We start from the raw sequence: 17,573 nt of genomic DNA on the forward strand, positions 1-17,573 counted from the left end.
TCCTTCCTTCCTTCCTTCCTTCCTTCCTTCCTTCCTTCCTTCCTTCCCACAGAACTGAGGCCCTGTGATCATGGTGTGCTTCTGGTCTACACCATGATTTTCTTCATTCTCCTTTTTGTTAATTCTTTTTTTAAAAATTAATTAATTTTTTAATAAATTATAGTTTATTCACTTTGTATTCCAGCTATAGCACCCTCCCTCATCTCCTCCCAATCCCACCTTTCCTCCCTCATCTCTCCCCATGCCCCTCCCCAAGTCTAGTGATAGGGGAGGTCCTCCTCCCTTTCCACCTTTCCCTAACCTATCAGGTTCCATCAGGACTGGCTGCATTGTAGTCCTCTCTGGCCTGGTAAGGCTGCTCCCCCATCAGGGGGAGGTGATCAAAGAGCCAGCCTATGAGTTAATGTCAGAGACAGTCCCTGTTCCATTCCCTTTTCTAGGGAACCCACTTGGAGACTGAGCTGCCATGGGCTACATCTGTGCAGGGGTTCTAGGTTATCTCCATGCATGGTCCTTGTTTGGCATATCAGTCTGACAAAAGACCCCTGTGCCCAGATTTTTTGGTTCTGTTGCTCTCCTTGTGGAGCTCCTGTCCCCTCCAGGTCTTTCTATCTCCCCCTTCTTTCATAAGATTCCCTGCACTTTGCCCAAAGTTTGACTATGAGTCTCAGCATCTGCTTTGATACCCTGCTGGGTAGAGTCTTTCAGAGGCCCTTTATGGTAGACTCCTGTCCTGTTCCCTATTTTCTCCTTCTCCCGATGTCCATCCTGTTTGCCTTTCTAAGTGAGGATTGATCATCTTACTCAGGGTTCTCCTTCTTGCCTACCTTCTTTCCTTAAAGTAAACTGTAAAGACTGAACTGTAGAGTTCAGTCTTTCTTTCACTTGCTCTGAAAGCCCATGAGAGGGAGTGAAAGAGAGAGAAGAAAGCAGAGGAGGAGGAAAGGCAGAGGTGGGGAGGCGTCGTGGGTTTGGCTGTCATCTACTTTCGTTGGTGATCATCTGGGCTTCACACACAGAGTATTCCAGTTTTCTCACCTTCTAAGGTTCTGGAAAATTTGCACTCTCTGTTCTCTGATGCCAGGAATGCTTATGCCTCTTGAGCAGTGAAATAGCACCTACATGCCTTCTATATGTGCATCCTAGCAAGAGGGGTTGTCCAGTGAGGCTTCCAGAGCCACTGAGCAGCCTGCTGCTGCCTTAGGGTCTGGTGACATTGTGGGGATTCCATCAAACTCTGACCTCAGTAAAGACTGCAAATCGGAGCGCCCACCGTGTTGAGAGGAAGGAAATAAACCTGTAATGTCACTGAGATTTGAGGATTGCTGTTCATGTTTGCAAGCCAGTCTGTCCTGACATGTAGGTGTAGATGTAAGGAAACTGTTTTGTTTTGTTTTTGTTTTTTTTTTTTTTAACTCTGGGTGGCCCATGGTGTAGTGGATAGAGGTCATGAGGTACTTGAATTTTGTTTATAAGGTTATTATTATTTTTTACAATTTTATTTTTTTATTGAAAATAGACTTTGTCATACAATACATTTCCCTCCCCAGCTCTTCTCCGATCCTCCCATCTCCTTACCTACCCGAATCCACACCCTTTATTTGGCTCATTAAAAAACAAACAGGCAACTGAATAAACAAACAGAAAAAAAAAAAGCCAAACTACAACAAAATATCAAAAGGGAGAAAAAAAAAATAAGAGCCAAAGGACAAGCACAGGAAACACACAGAGACATAGAGATACACACACACTTTCACAGACAGAAATTCTGTAAACACACACACACACACACACACACAACCAGAAACTGTAGTATATAAGCAGAAGGCCTTTAAAGTAAAAAGAAAAATCCCAGACAAAGCATTGTGAGACAGAAGGGTTGTCATTGAGCTTGGTTTGTGTTGGCTGTCTACTGCTGGGCGTGGGGCCCTGCCGTTAAGAGTGATTTATATACCAGTAATAGATACTCCCTTGGAGAAAACTGATTTTTCATTTGTGTTTATCAATTGAGGAGAGCTTCAAGGTCAGGGATGGGGGCTGGTGTCTACTTCCCCTCTGGGCACTGGGCTCCTTCCGGCTTAGACCTGTGCATGCTGCCACAGTCTCTGAATCTGTGTCACCCCACTTGTGTCTACAAGGCTTTGTTTCCTTGGCATCTTCCATCCCCACTGGCTCTTTCTATCTTTCCTTCTCTTCCACAAAGTTCACTGAGCCCTCCACAGAGGGTTTTGTTAGAGACATCTCACTTAGGATGGAGCCATCTAAGGTCTCTAAATTTGTACACATTGTGCAGTTGTAGGTATTTGCAGGAGGAAGTTTCTCTGATGACGATGATGATGATGATGATGATGATGATTGAGAAAGAGTTGATAGATAAGTATTGCATAATGTCCTTAGGAATCATTTTATGGCTGTGTTCCTTTAGCAGAAAACTAATATTTGGTTTTCCCCTAGTCCGTGGTCTCACTAGTCTCAGGCTACCCGATAAGCAATCTTAATCAAGAAAGATTAAGATTAAGATTGTGTAGGGAAGCCTTGTAGGGCATCTTCCTGACTGATGATTGCTGTGGAAGAGGTCAGTAGTGGATGGTCCTGGGTTCTATAAGAAAGTGGGCTGAGCAAGCCCGGGGGAGCAAGCCAGTAGCAGCACCCTCCATGGGCTCTGCACCATCAGTTTCTGACTCCAGCTTTCTGCCTTGAGTTCCTGCCCTGAAATCCTAGATCATATTCTACAAGCTGTATAAATAAACCTTTCTTTCCCAAGTTGATTTGGTCATGGTGTCTTATCACAACAATAGAAACACTGCCTAAGGCAGATAGTTCCTGATGGCTGAGAACATATATAGATGCACCAGAGTGCCCCTTTAGAAGATGAGAACAAAGCTGGGGGATCTCTGCTTCTCTTACTTAGCCAGAACAAGCGCATCTCATACTGGTGTCCTCAGTCTTTTTAGTACCCTCCCCAAGTTTTTTTTTTACCTCCCCATTGCCCCCATTAGATTTTACTGTAGATGCATTGTGCATTTGGTGTATATTTTGTGCTTATCTTCCTTCTTTCTTTCTTTTCTTTTCTTTTCTTTTCTTTTCTTTTCTTTTTCTTTCTTCTTTCTTTCTTTTTCTGTCTCTTTCTTTCTCTTTCTTTTGTTCTTGCTTTCTTTCTGGCTTTCCCTTTCTCTTTCTCTCTCTCTTTTTCTTTCTCCCATGGGAACTATTTTCTTTGGTGTAAGACACTTGCCTTAACTGATAATTATAAAGGGTGAAAGGTATTTTTCCCTCAGGTTGGAGGGCATTTCCGCTCCAGTAAGCTGCGTTTAACAATCTTGAGTGAGAATTCTGTTGTCTAATACACCTGTGCTTTTATATTCATTTATTTTAAGCTAATTATTATTCAAATAAGTATGCAAAAAATCTGAGTGCGTTGAAAGCACAAAAAAAACCTTATAACTTTTGTGTATTGTAGAGAAGATGTTTTTTTTCTAGATCAAAAGGTTTTGAATCACAAAGTCTGTGTGTAGAGGCTATATTTGCCTGTCACTCTTTCAATGCATATGCATGAGGGCCATATTGTGTATGCTCAACAGCGTCAGCGTTGAGCACCCAGAGGCTCACGGAGTTCTTTATTCTTTGTCAGCCGTGATGCCAGTGTAGGCTGTATTCTTGTGTAACGTGGGGTTATCTGACTGAATTGAATCTCAAACATAACCAGCAACGTGAAGGGGGATCTTGCTTTAAAAAAAAAAACAAAACAAACCTCGGAGTTGGCATGACCCTTTGTCTACCACACTATAAATAGAGTGCACGAGAGGATTGAAGGCCAAGTGCGACAGGATGCAGTCGGTGCAGATCTCCTCTTGCTGTCTGTTCTGCGATCTGTGCCAGTTGTCTGGCCGCACCCGTGCACACACTCTGTCTGCAGCGTGGGGATCTGCTTAAATTCCGAGACCACCCTCAACAACCAGTACACTCTCCAAACACATATGTGCGGTGGAACAGCGAAATTTAAATATATCTTAAGACTGTCTCTCTGTACTGCTTGGTTGCCAGAGAGTAAAGGAGGCAGTTTTGAGGATGAGTTTCAGATTGTCTAGAAGATTTAGGGCAACTGTATTTCTGGTGGACTAAGAGGCAGCACAGGTTACAAGGAGATTGTCTTGACAGGCCATCCAGACGGAGTCCTGCCTTCATTTGTTTTACACAAATATTTACCAAGTCCCTTAATCTCTGTGCTCTTTGTGAGTAAGACAGAAGCCCTTATTTTTACTCATTCTTTGTGTCCCCGTTTCTTGAATAAATAACCTAGAGCAGCTTGTCATTCATCTGCTTAGAATGTGTCTGAGAATCTGTAGCACCGCTGTGAGCCTGGGAGCTATTAGAAACAGTGTCCCGTTCTCAAGGCCCGTGGACAGTTGTTCATCAGTCAGTCTTTCACATGTGCATGGAGCCAGGTAGCGTGCCCTGTCCCTGCTAGGGAACAAGAATACCCAGTTATTCTCTACAGGGTGGCGAGACAAACACATTATACCGTGCTTGAAAGAACATAGTATGTTGAGTGATGACAGTGAGTCCTCCACACTCCTGGAGGAGCACAAAGGGTCCTTTATGAAATGAACACACCTAAATTAGCTCTGTGCAGGTGAAAGGTCAAGTTCCCATCCCTGATTGTGTGTGTATATGTGGGCAGGGGGAGGTGTGGTTATGGCAGAGATAAAACTCAGGGCTTCATAGGTGTCATATAAGCATGTTCCATTGTCCCATTTCCCCAACCTGTGACTCTTGATCCGACTTTTAGCTTGGGCCTGGAGAGAGAAGGGCTTGTTGGGAAGAAAATAAGGTGGGTTGTAATTAAAGGAAATAGTTGGCATGTCTCTGCAGACTGGGAGGCCCACCACAGCAACGTTTGAGAGCTGCAAGTGTCATTTGGGTACAGGAGGTAAATTCCGGTTCCAGGAAACAGCTGCAGCATTGCCAAGAATCAGTCCTAACAATGTTGACCAAATAAATACACCAATGAAATTGATAGGTCAACACAAACACACACTGTATAAGAGAGATACTCACATCAGACAGGTGCTAAGTAATTAATGACGATGACACAATTGACAAGCTTCTTGGAAAATAGCATTAAAAAAATTTCCAAGTTCTATAGTTAGAGACTAGTGTCCAGCAGTTTGGAAACTAGAGGAGCAGGATGCTTTCTGTGAACTGAAATTAAGAGACACTAGTGAGTCAGGAGACGTAGGTCACAAGTCTCTGGAGTGTAGTAGCTGCTGCTCTTCCTGTTGAGTATGTGAGTGTGTGAGCTCGTTTCCCTCATAGCGCTCATGCTCACAAGTACCCTCCATTTGGATTAGCTTTCTCCTTGCTCATCCTTTGGAAAGTCTAAACATTTTAAACACGGGGCCTGTGCTTTCCTCTTTGCACTGTGCAAATGATATAGCCACCCCGTTCCCCATCTGGCTGTCAGTCATGGAGAGGGAAGGCTACAGAGCCTCAACTAGAGGAGGGTTTCACACCCCGTGAAAACTGTAGCCCATCCAGTCAAAGTGAATAAGCTGTATTAGCTACTGATCCACAGTGTGTGTATGATGCACGCATGCTATCCAGCCTGATAACATTGATAGTTTATTTGACAAATTCTTAACTTCCTGTTTCCTGGTCACCAAGCAACTTCTTAATTACGGTTTGGCACCTTCTATGGTTTTCCTACAGGGAGAAAACTGACTGGCCATGCTGACTTCATACTTCATCCAGGAAGTTCCCTACTAAACTGGCATTCTGGTTTTATGTATCATTGGAGGTCTTTCAATATGAGCCTGCTCTCAAGAAACACCGTTTCTGCTGGGTTTCTGAGACAGGAACTGAAGTTCAGGGATTGTGTTGACAAATTTGTCAAAGTCTGTATATATGTAACAGTGGCTGACTGCAAGGGTTCTGGAGTCAAGATACAAATCAAATATCATTTACTAGGATATGTGACCCTGACCTTTCCCTGGTGCTTCATCTGTGAAATGGCTACTGTTGTGAGACTGAATAAGAAAATATAGGTCATGACTTTTGAGCCTCAGTACTACTGTCAGTATTGGAAGCCAGATAATGCTGTGTTTACGGTTGTTTTTTAATTTAATTTTTGTTGGGGGCAGGGCTTATAGTGCACTATAGGCTTTTAAACAGCATCCCTGACCCAGGCCCACTATATGCCTGTGGCCTTCCCCAACTCTCTACACTGGATGATCAGATTGTGTCTGGGCATTAACAGCTATCATCTATGAGGCTGCCTAGAGCAGTGCCAGCAGAAAGAAAGATAATGTTGGGTTTTATAATAATGATGATAAAAGTACCAAAGAGGATAGACATTATTCTTGATGCCATTCTAAGACCCTTAGAACCATTTGTGAGCCTTATTGATACTATTATCATCATTATTATCTTTGTTCTTTCAGTTTCTATATCTTAGCCAAGATAAACTCTGCATATGGACTTGAATAAAAATAAAAAACATCGATCTTTTTTAAAAAATGAAAGAGAAGTAATAAATCTTTAGATCTGCAAATGTGAAAATGGTGTTCAAACTTGTGAATGGGTTATTCCTGTGATAGTTAGTATTTGGGTAAGTCACATTGGGGTATTTTTTTTCCCTCAGCATGCACCATTAAACATAAACAAACATGCAGAATCTGTGAAATTTTACCATGATCATTAGCAATTAAATTGATTTAAATTATTTTGAGCAGTCTAACCATAAAGTGATGTTTAAAAAACTGACTTTTTTAGGTGTGGTGGTACATGCCTTTAACCCTTGTGCTTGTCAGGTGGAGGCAGGTGGATCTCTGTGTCCAACGTCAGTCTGATATATATGGTGGGTTCAAAGACAGCTAAGGCTGCATAGAGAGACCCTGTCCAAAAAGGAAAAGAGAGAGAGAGAAAAAAAAACTTTCTTCAAAAAGGAATAACATTCCCTTCAGATGACGACAAAGGTGATATACATAGCCAAAGTATTTGGAAGTTGTTCATATTTAATAGTTTTCATACACTTTAATCCTTTATTTAAAATTGGCAAACATTTTAAGTGTGAGCGCTGAGCTCTTCCATATAGCCAGAAAGCCTTTTTATATTCTTTGTAGAACAAAGGATGAATGCAGCCTTTTGTAGAGAAATACGCAGTAAATATGCCTTAATATTTGTCATGCCTTTTAGGTTCCCAGAATAACATTTAGAATAATGTAAAATGTCTAGATATATTTATGGTGATAAAGTTTATTGCAAAAATATTGCAATAAAAAAAAGCCAGTTAAATGCTCAGTATTGGGAGTGGAGTTAATTATAGCAAGGTAACATAATTTGTGGTCCTTAAAAACAGTGTTTACTGTTTCTAGTGACACATTCTTAGAGTTAAGAGAAAAGGAAGCAAGTTGGTTTTTAGGCTGCATAGGCAATATAAATTCAACTCCAACAAAGATGGGGGAGGGAGACATCTCCAGTATTAGCAATACTTGTTACTCAGAAAGTGTATTGTGAATAATTCAAGAGAGTTTCTCATAGCTATATGATTAAATTGATTATTTCATGGCAAGCATAGATGTGTTTGTTGTTCATGTTCTTTTAGGTAAGTTTTAGGTTACAAACATTTCTTTGCCATGGAAATTAAGATGAAAGGGTTGGGTTTTGAATAGGAATAAACAGAGAGCAGTGGCTAGTGTCTTAAAGTATGGCTTTATTTTATAAAAATTCTATAGAAATTATGACATGTAATCAATCTTAGAAGGTAGATTTCTTACCTTGTAATTAGTGGCTTTTTAAAACCATTGTGGTACTCTTTATGATCATTAACATAAAAATTATTATTTTTTGTTGTTATTATAATATAGTTATACTGTTTTCCCCTTCCCTTTCCTCTCTCCAAACTGTCCCACATTCTCCTCTTCGCTGTCTTTCAAACTCATAGCCTCTTTTTTTTCATTAATTGTTCTTAACATAAGTGTGTGCACACACGTATCCCTAAATATATAAATACAACCTGTTCAGTCTGTTTCTGTTTAATGTTACTTGTATATATATGTTTTCAGTGCTGACCAGTTGGTAGTGGATAAACAGTTGGTGTGTTCTTCCCTGGGAAAGACTTTCTCCCATTCTCAGCATTTCTTAGTTCTTTGTGTAGAGTCAAGGCCTTCTGAGCTTTCTCCATCTACATTAGCATGTGTGTGGGTGTCATCCTTGTTCAGCTCATGTTTAGAGAGTCATGTTGGAAAGACTATGGGTCTTTTGACATTGCTACAATTCTGTACCAATGAACCAATCTGACATTGCTACATTCATCTGACATTGTGACATAATCTCACAGCAAACTCCCTGATCCTCTGGCTTTTACAGTCTTTCTACCTCCTCTTCCATAATGTTCCTTGAGCATTTGGTGTGTGAGTGTTTAGTATATGCATCCATTGTGATTGGACTCTACAACTCTGCATTTTGATGGGTTGTGTTTTTCGGTAATGGTCTTTGTTGCAAAAAAAAAAAATTTCCTTGTTGAGGAGAGAGGACTACACTTATCTGTGGGTATAAGGACAAATATTTAGAGTGTAGTGTACCTGGCTTAGTAGAATGGTGAATTGAAGATTCTCCTGCAAAATTAATGACTTCCCTAGCCCTTTGGCTAGGTTTCTGGTACCAGGAATGATTTCCCTTTTGTTGATGAGTCTTAAGTCCAATTAGGGAGCTGTTGGTTACTGCCAAGGTGTACATGCCACCTCTCCATGCTTAGGGTTATTGTGCCATGCTGGTTGTTGTTGCAGTTCAGAGTATGGGTTGCTGCTCTCCTTTGGAAGCTTAAGTGGCTCCTTCTGGTACCATGACTGCTGGTCCTCAGGGAGGAGGCTTTCAGATCAGGGGCCTCTGCGTCCTGTGTCTGAAGCGCACTTACTGATTATTGAGTTTTAAAGATACTTACTGCATGTATTTGATGAACAAATGTTTAAAATATCCCCTTTTATATTTGCAGTATGTGCAGAAGCTTATAATCCTGATGAAGAAGAAGATGATGCAGAGTCCAGGGTATGTAGTTTACTGAACTAGGTAATGTTAAATGGATGCGCTTACATTGTGTAAGGAAAATAACAATAGAGGTGTTAACAGACACAGGCTTTCAGGACAGACAGTGAGAGTACTTATTTCCTTTTCCCATTTTCTCTTGATAGTCTCCTTCTACTTCAAATTCTGTGAAAAAATTATTTTTGTACCTCCAAAGTCTCTTTTGGATGAAATGAGACAGGAACATAAGTGCTCACTGAGGTTGTGGTTTCAGTTTTTTCACTCAAGGCATCCTGATGATGAAAAATGTTTCGAGCTATTTTTCTTATAGCTGTAGTTATCTGGAAAAAGTGTTCCTGGTATAGGAAGACACTGGTGAAGACCTTCTGCTCCTATCAGTCGTAACAGAAGGTTCCTCTGAAACAGACAAGCCTCAGTAGATTCATAAGGAAGCTGCCAACACAGCACTCACCATGCTTTGTGCAGACTAGTTCTTGGAGGCTCTAGTGGTTCTGTACGAATTTGCCTTGTGTGGTTTGATCCAGCTTTAAAACTGTGTCCTTAGCTTACTTCTCCCATTAGTAATCTAGAAGAAAGTCAACTAAATATGAGATTACTGTGCCTGAACGTGAAGAAAAGTAATAACCAACCTCCTCCTTCCTTCCTCTCCACTCCCTCCTTCCCTCCTTTCCTTTCTTTCTTTAGTTCTACATACTTTGGAAAAGTCTCCTTTGCACCTTCAGCCCTAAAAAAAAAAAAAAAGTGATTGTTTTTTTGTTATTTTGTTTGTTTTTGTTTTTGTTTTTTGAAAGCCTGTGTTTATAGCTCTGAAGAATAAAGAAAAGGAAATAGTGGGTCCAGAGTTTAGGACTGTTCCAGTCCTGGAGTGGATTGCAGTCTTGGTAGCAGTCAGATTCTTCTGTTGCTAATCTGGAGCATGCTGTGCTGTGCTGGTACTGTGCTGTGCTGTGCTGGTACTGTGCTGTGCTGTGCTGTGCTGTGCTGTGCTGTGCTGTGCTGTGCTGGTACTGTGCTGTGCTGTGCTGTGCTGGTACTGTGCTGTGCTGTGCTGTGCTGGTACTGTGCTGTGCTGTGCTGTGCTGTGCTGTGCTGGTACTGTGCTGTGCTGGTGCTGTGCTGTGCTGTGCTGTGCTGGTACTGTGCTGTGCTGTGCTGTGCTGTGCTGTCTGAAAACTACATTGTCTGGCATGTGCTTCATCCATGTCTCTAGCAGAAACGGTAATGGGAGACTGCTGAGGGCTACACATATTCCTTATATTTGTGGTTAACTATATATGGTAGAATTTAGTGATCAAGATAATTTAAGAAAGTTTAAGCTAGTTTTAAATGTCTAAAACTAAAGAACATAGTTTGAAAGCAACATTCAGTATCTTCTCATTGACTCAAAAACGGAGACTTCGGGAGTAATTTTGGCTGTCATTGAATCTATGAGCTAGTTAGATGTTTTGGCTAGTTCATTCTCATTGTAGTTAATATTCTCTAAACAGCCAACCAGATGGAGTTAAACATAGAAAATGCCAGTGAGAGCTTATTGGATACACATTTGGATGTGTTACCAATCCCAGAAAGCATTGAGAGGCCACACCATAGGCAGGGCCGCCTGCCCTTAGGGCACTGGTTCCCAAGCTATAGTTCATGACCACTTTGAGGACTGCATAGCATATAGCTTGTATATCAGATATTTACATTACGATTCTTCACAGTAGCAAAATTACAGTTATGAATTAGCAATGAAAATAATTTTCATTCACGACATGAGGAGCTGTATTAAAAGGTCACAGCATTAGGAAGGTTGAGAACCACTGTTCTAAGGTTCTTCAGCAGCAAAGGTGCAAATGTTTGAGTGGTATTAACTCAAATACCTTATCATTGTCTTTAAGTTCGAGATCCTGGTTTCTCAGGAGCTTCTAATAAACCAAGTGTTGGCCAGTTGGGGCAAGGTGAGAAAATCAAGTCTCAGAGGCCACCTGTATAAAAAAAGAGCAGGCATTTTCAATGGAAGGTGGGTGTGCTTGCTAGTTTTATGTCAATTTGACATAATCCAGAGTCAGTTTTCAAAGAGGGGACCTCAATTGGGAAAATGCCTCCACTAGACTGGCCTGTGGGCAAGCCTGTGGTACCTTTTCTTGATAGATGATGGATATGGGAAGGTCCAGATCACTGTAGCCAGTGCCACTTTGGGGCTGGTGGTCCTGGGTTCCGTAAGAAAGCAGGCTGAGCAAGCCTTGGGCAGCAAGCCAGTAAGCAGCACCCCTCCATGGTCTCTGCACCAGCTCCTCCTCCAGGTTCCTGATAGGCTTGAGTACCTGTCTTGACTTCTCTAGATGGCAGACTACATGCCGTAGGATGGAAACAACCCTTTCCTCCCCAAGTTGCTTTTGGCCAAAGTGCCTTATTGCAGCAGTAGAAACACTAAGACACTGGGGTCTGCATGAGAAGGGGGCTCTCTCTAAGACTTGTCCTTGCTAATACTTTAAGTTTCTGTGTAATGTATTAATTACATATTGGTGATTATGATAAGGTGATTAAGGATTTTGATTAGGTTGAAAATGCTTTTCTCTAGATATTGTACTAAAAATTATACCTTGCCTTTGGCCTTAAGACCACAAGGCCAACTGTACCATAGTTCCTAGGCATGATTATTACAGATGTCAAAATTAGTTAGCTCTAGGTGGGTATTGAAAAGTATCTGTGAGGAAAAAAAAAACATATATAGGTTTTTTTGAGATGGGGTTTCTCTGTATAGCCTTGGCTGTCCTGGACTCATTTTGTAGACCAGGCTGGCCTCAAACTCAGAGAGATCCAACTGCCTCTGCCTTTCTTAGTGCCGGGATTACACTGTACTTAGTACAGTGCCTTCACTGCCATGCCTGGCTTATATACTATATTTTGATAGAGTAATATTTTATATTATTTTTGGAGTGCCTTATAATCATGAAATATGTAAACTATAAAAATGGTTACTTATCTTCATATGAATTCAGGAAAATATTTAAATACTTAAAACTCATTTTTGAAAAAAACTAACTTGGGTTTTAGTTGGAATACCCATGATAAATGAGACCTTAAGGGTTGTGTACATCTGTCATGTGACCTCAGAAGGAAGAGTGCTCTACTTCCTCACTCTGGCCTACAGCATCTCTCTGAGGCATCTCTCCATAGGCCCAGTGCTAGTTTATGTCAAGTGCAGCAGCCCCTGCCCTCTTCATTAGAGGCGAGTGGCAGAGGCAAACAAGTGAATTAATGAGTAATTACAAATTAGGGATTGCTCAAAGCACAGTGAGACACTATATAGGAAGTAAAAGCCCTGCTTGTCTGAAGTGCCTGGAGTCTCTTTGAGGTAAGACAAGAGCCCTGCTTGGGCTCACAAGAGCAGCTGGGCCTAAGCAGCCACCAGGAAGTGGGTATGAAGTTCTAATGGAGGCAGGTGTTGGAGCTCAGGACTCAGATGAGGTCAGAACCAGAAGAATGAACGTGTGCCTCTCAGCACACGTGTGGGGTCTGCTGAGATTTGCAGCTGGAGAATGGAGTGCTCTGATTGGCACTCCATTTGAGAGTGCTCCTTCATGTCTTCCTGGAGAACGGAGTGGACAGTGGGCCAGGTTCCATCTGTAACAGATTATGAAGAACGGGTCTAAATAAACCATATCAGTTGTCTTTCTGGTTATTTTTCTTGAAAGGCAGTAGAGGTTCAGAGCAGACTTGGCAAATGCTTTATGTGAGCATTTCTTTTGACTGAAAATTCACTACTTCTGAACATGAATATTTAATATGGGAGTGAGAAGCTCTCTCTGAGCCACTCAGCCCTGATGCTGTGGCTTAAAATCAGCACAGGCAGTGCACAAATGAAAGTATGTCTGTTGAACTTGGGTTTCTTCTACTTTCCATGTGTTAGAAAGTGTGTGTGTGAGACCATCTATGGATATAACCTAGAACTTCTGCTCGGATGTGGCCCATGGTAGCTCAGTAACCAAGTAGTTTTCCAAAGTAAGGGGAACACAGACTATTTCTAACAGGATTTCAAGGGCAGGCTGTTTGCCCCCCCCCCCCCCCCGGGGAGGAGCAGTCTGTTAGGCCACAGAGGAGGACTTTGCAGCCAGCCCTGAAGATACCTGATAAAACAGGGTCAGATGAAAGGGGAGGAGGTCCTCCCCTATCAGTGGACTTGGAAAGGGGCAGGGAGGAGACCAGGGAGGGAGTGTGGGGTTGGGGAGGGAATGAGGGAGCAGGATACAGCTGGGACACAGAGTTAACAAAATGTAACTAAAAAGAAAAAAATAATAATAAAAAAAAGAAAAAAAAAAAAAGAAAGTGTGTGTGTGTGTGTGTGTGTGTGTGGCGTGTACATGTGCGTGTAAGAGAGAGAGAGAGACAAACACAGAGACAGACAGAGGCACAGGCACAGAGATATTGATTACAAGGGTAGAGGCAATCTTAGCTCAGAGATCAGTCACTACAGATGTGCTTGTGGGTGTGGCTTAATGTTCTGAGGTTTGAGTGTTTGCTCATAAGCAGCCTGTCAGAGATGAGTCCCAGCTCTGTAACTTATGGACTGTGAGATGATGGAGAAGCCAGCTGAGTGGTTTGGGTTTTTTTTTTTTTTTCTCACCTCTGAGTTGCCACCTGTTTCCTGAGGTCTGTTACTAGGCTGAAATGAATTGATATTTACAGGGCCCTTTAAATACTGTGTGGCATGTCTCAGGGGCCACATAAATGCTTGTTTAGCAGGATTTTTATCTTGAAATGAGACATTTTAATAAAAATCAACAGAACCTATAGACTAGTAAAAGCTCCCACTTTGGGTATATTGTCAAAGCCAAGGAACTCTAGAGACAAAGCTCTTACATAGAATGATGTCAAGCTTGTGGAAAATGAGTCAATAGAAGCAAGTCAGTGTCTGTTGAGCCAGAAGAATATCCGGGAGTGCTTCCAGGTCACAGAGCTGAACAGGTAGAGGAAGAAGGAAGCAGCCCTGGGGCCGCCTGGAAAACACAGTTTAGAAATGTTAAATGGTGAGAGTGAGAGGGTCAGGAAAAAAGGTTGGGCCTTCCCTGTTCAGGCCTCAGAGGAAGTGGAAGTGGGAGAGAGGAGAAAGACTGGAATTGACAGTAGGGGTGAGGCAGCACTGGGACCAGACAGTGCGGACACACCCTTTCTAGTGTACTTCAAGTAGAAAGTGGTGACTTTTAGTGGTGGGACCTAAGTCTTGAAGGTCTCTTGAGTAGCACCAGTTAGTAACATTGTGTCCACCCTTGTCATCTTAGGGTCTAGGTTCACCTGAACATGGGTCAGACAGTAAATAGCAGCCTTATGTACCTTACCCCTTAAACAGCGACTTGCCGTATGTATCACAAGGGAAATAAATAATGCCTGGCAGGAATAATGTAAAGGCATAAGGTTCCTGGAGAGTTTGAGTTCATCCTGTAGAGGAGGCGTGGCTGTGGCCGGAGGCATGGCTCAGTCCATGGTGGCTGGAATGTCACAGGGCAGCATCCAAAATGAAAATGCTGATCTGGAGCTGGAAGCAGCCATAAGAAGGGCTTGCCCACAACCATGTTCTGCTGCCAGCTGGACCTCACCTGCTAAGGACCGCACAGTCTCCGGAACAGCAGCATAAAGATGGGCCTCAGTCTGGGGGTACACAGAGTCCCAAGCCACAGCACTCTCGTTGAAAATCTGCAGTGACTTACTCAGTAGCTAGTCTTTCGTGGCACCTATAGATCACAGGTGCAGGCATGGTGCCCATCGGACTTGTCTCCTTGTACTGTAAATGTCAGCTCTTTCAGGCTTATGTTCCACTGATTGTCTCTAGCTATCTCTCTGCTGAGCTAGATGTACCCGTGAGTGTTGATATTCGTGTGGGCATAAGCTCATTGCTCTCTGATTCCTGCTGTGTTGATGGGAAAGATGAGGCATTTGCTTATCAGGTCCTACAGACATTCTTTGAATGAACACTAGAGAAAGTAGTATGTTGGTTTCCAAGAATCTATTCCATGCCTGCTTAATTTAGGAGGTATCTTTTACTTCTCGTTGTATATTCACAAACTACCAATGTTCACAATATAAAAGAGCCCTTTGGAGTGAGGGCTGGTGGAGCTGCAGCGATGGGTGATTTCCTAACATGAGCAAAGCTTTGGGTTCAGTCTTAAGCATCCCCACGTCTCAGAAAAAAAGAACAAAAACAAAAAATCAACCCAGCATCATTGGTCCATTGAGTCTACTGTTAGTCAAAGGGGCTTCAGAAGCTGGTGGACCATGCTCACAGAGGACCCTCTGGCTGCCGCAATGTCCTGGAGTAAGTGTTCACCTAGAGTACAGAACACCGGCTTCACCTAACTTTCATCTCAGATGAGCACGTCAGTGTTTCCTGGAATCATTTCCCTTGAACACATATTCTCTTAGGGGAAGTACATGGCTCTTTCAGTCTCTTTTGTAAACCCCTTACCTGCTGTTGGGGCAGTTATCTGTAATTTTCCTTAAAAAAATATTTAATCTTGAACAAAGCATACACTTAAGAATTTACTTGCTTCTGCCAACATTGTTAATTTTAACAGGAAGAACTGTGATCCAGGAGAGTTCAATAGCAATGGAAGGAAGGCAGTGTCTAACTTCCCAGTGTACCTGTACCACACTCCTTTCGCACATGCCCGTATAGGCTGGCATGCAATTTCCATAGTGTGCCTGCTGATCTCTTTCCAAAGGCTGTTGAGCACAGTGTTGATGGGTGCATACCACCCGGAAGATGTGGCAGTGTTTTCCCCTGCTCATGGGCTAGTTCTTGTTTCCCATCAGAGTGAGTTCCATGCCACCTGGGAATGGGCTTGGCCTCTAACAAACTGTCATTCTCTCTAGTGTTCCCTTTTGGTTTGTTGCATTTTACCTGGTACTGACCATTATGTATGTTTTCTTGATTTTGGTGTCTTTCAGATAATACATCCCAAAACTGATGATCAAAGAAACAGATTGCAAGAGGCTTGCAAAGACATCCTGCTGTTTAAGAACCTGGATCCAGTAAGATAAATCATAATAACAGAATAGGGTGAAGAACTGGGCAGGGCCTGACTTTCCCCCTTTCCAAGCTGAGATCACTCCAGGATCGTGGTGGAGGCAGCAGGGTGCATGTGCTTGCAGGGCTTGAAAATGTGGATAGACTGTGTTACAGCCAAGGGAAGATGATGTCATACTCCTCAAACCTAGCCCTGGGGTGGGGCAGGGAAATTGGCTAGAGCCCTGAACTCTCTGTGTGCCGCAGAGGCCCCCGCAGGGGTCCTCCCTGCTGCTCCCAACAGTCAGTAATAGGAATCATATTTGAATGTGTTTAAGCTCTACATTGTTTATGTTTTAAATGTAGCATTTTAGTTGGCTTAAGGCAAAGGAATGTTTGATTCTTTGAAAGAATTTTGACATCTCTAGTCTCTGCAGAGGGTGTTTCTAGCATACTGCTTGGTATGGGCGTGAGTGTTCAGACTTCGCCTCACACTCTTGACTAAATGTTCTGCTTTGTCATCACAATAGCACTTTTGCCGTCGAGTGATTTAGGAGGGAGCTTCTGCTTCATTCCAAATGTGAAGAACCAGCTTTTATAGTTTACTTCAACTAGGTTTTCAAACTCTCCATCGTGGTTTTCAAATTGACGCCCGAGAACATCAAGTTCTACTACTTTTGAGACGAGGTTTTTTTTTTTGTTTTTTTTTTTTTTCTGTGCATTTTTTTGAAACATTTAGGCACTACATCATACCATCTCATATAAGGTCATATTTACACCCTGAAATATTTTTTAAAAATCTCCACTGGCTTCCTGTACAACCTTATATAATGTTCTTTAGGCAGATGAATTCTATTTGGACTTTGGAGCACACAGTATAAATTTATGTCATCCCTGAGTTCAGATTATCATCTTTGACATTCCTGATGACCAAACAAAGATCTACATGTCGCTTCATTTATTCATTGCTCGAGGCTAGAATACATATCATTTCCTGCTTCATTCTGGTCTTTAAGTAGCATATGTCCCCAGTGCCTTTTGTGTGTGTGAATGTCTCAAAAAGAAAGGATGGCCTGAAACCTGAGCAATCTGAATTAGTGTATGCTTTATCTAGATATGCATCCTCAGTAGTAATAGTTCAGATAGATTTGGTAATTTTAATAAAGGGAGGGTATTTAAGGACTGTCTAGGGCGAGGGTAAGATGGCAGGTAAAATGCCTACCATGCAAGCATGTGGGCCTGAGTTCAGCTCCCTAGTACCCTGTGAAAACTGATGTGGCAGCATGTGCCTGTAACCCCAGCACTGGAGGGAGGGGGAGTGCTGTGTGGTGGGGGCAGGTGGCTCCCAGAGGCTTGTTGATAAGCCTGTCTAGCTGAATCGTTTACTCCATAGTCAGTGAGAGACCCCGTCTCAAAAAAAAATAAGGTAGATGGTGATAGAGGAAGACTCCTGAGGTTGACCTCTGGCCTCTACACACACACATCATAGATAGATAAATGATAGATAGATAGATAGATAGATAGATAGATAGATAGATAGATAGAT

General features: G+C 42.3%; 1 protein-coding gene across 2 annotated transcripts in view; it reads left to right on the top strand.

Annotated features, from left to right (window-relative positions):
• Positions 1–17,573, top strand: part of Prkar2b (protein kinase cAMP-dependent type II regulatory subunit beta) — a 102,018-nt gene that overhangs the window by 52,872 nt on the left and 31,573 nt on the right. For both annotated transcript variants that reach the window (XM_055624575.1, XM_055624584.1), the window contains exons 3-4: positions 8,993–9,045; positions 15,970–16,053. In XM_055624575.1, coding sequence (XP_055480550.1) covers positions 8,993–9,045; positions 15,970–16,053 — 137 coding nt within the window. The remainder of the gene's footprint in view (positions 1–8,992; positions 9,046–15,969; positions 16,054–17,573) is intronic.

This window comes from Psammomys obesus, unplaced genomic scaffold (assembly GCF_907164565.1).
Source record: "Psammomys obesus unplaced genomic scaffold, mPsaObe1.curated_primary_1811, whole genome shotgun sequence".
Taxonomy (NCBI): Eukaryota; Metazoa; Chordata; class Mammalia; order Rodentia; family Muridae; genus Psammomys; species Psammomys obesus.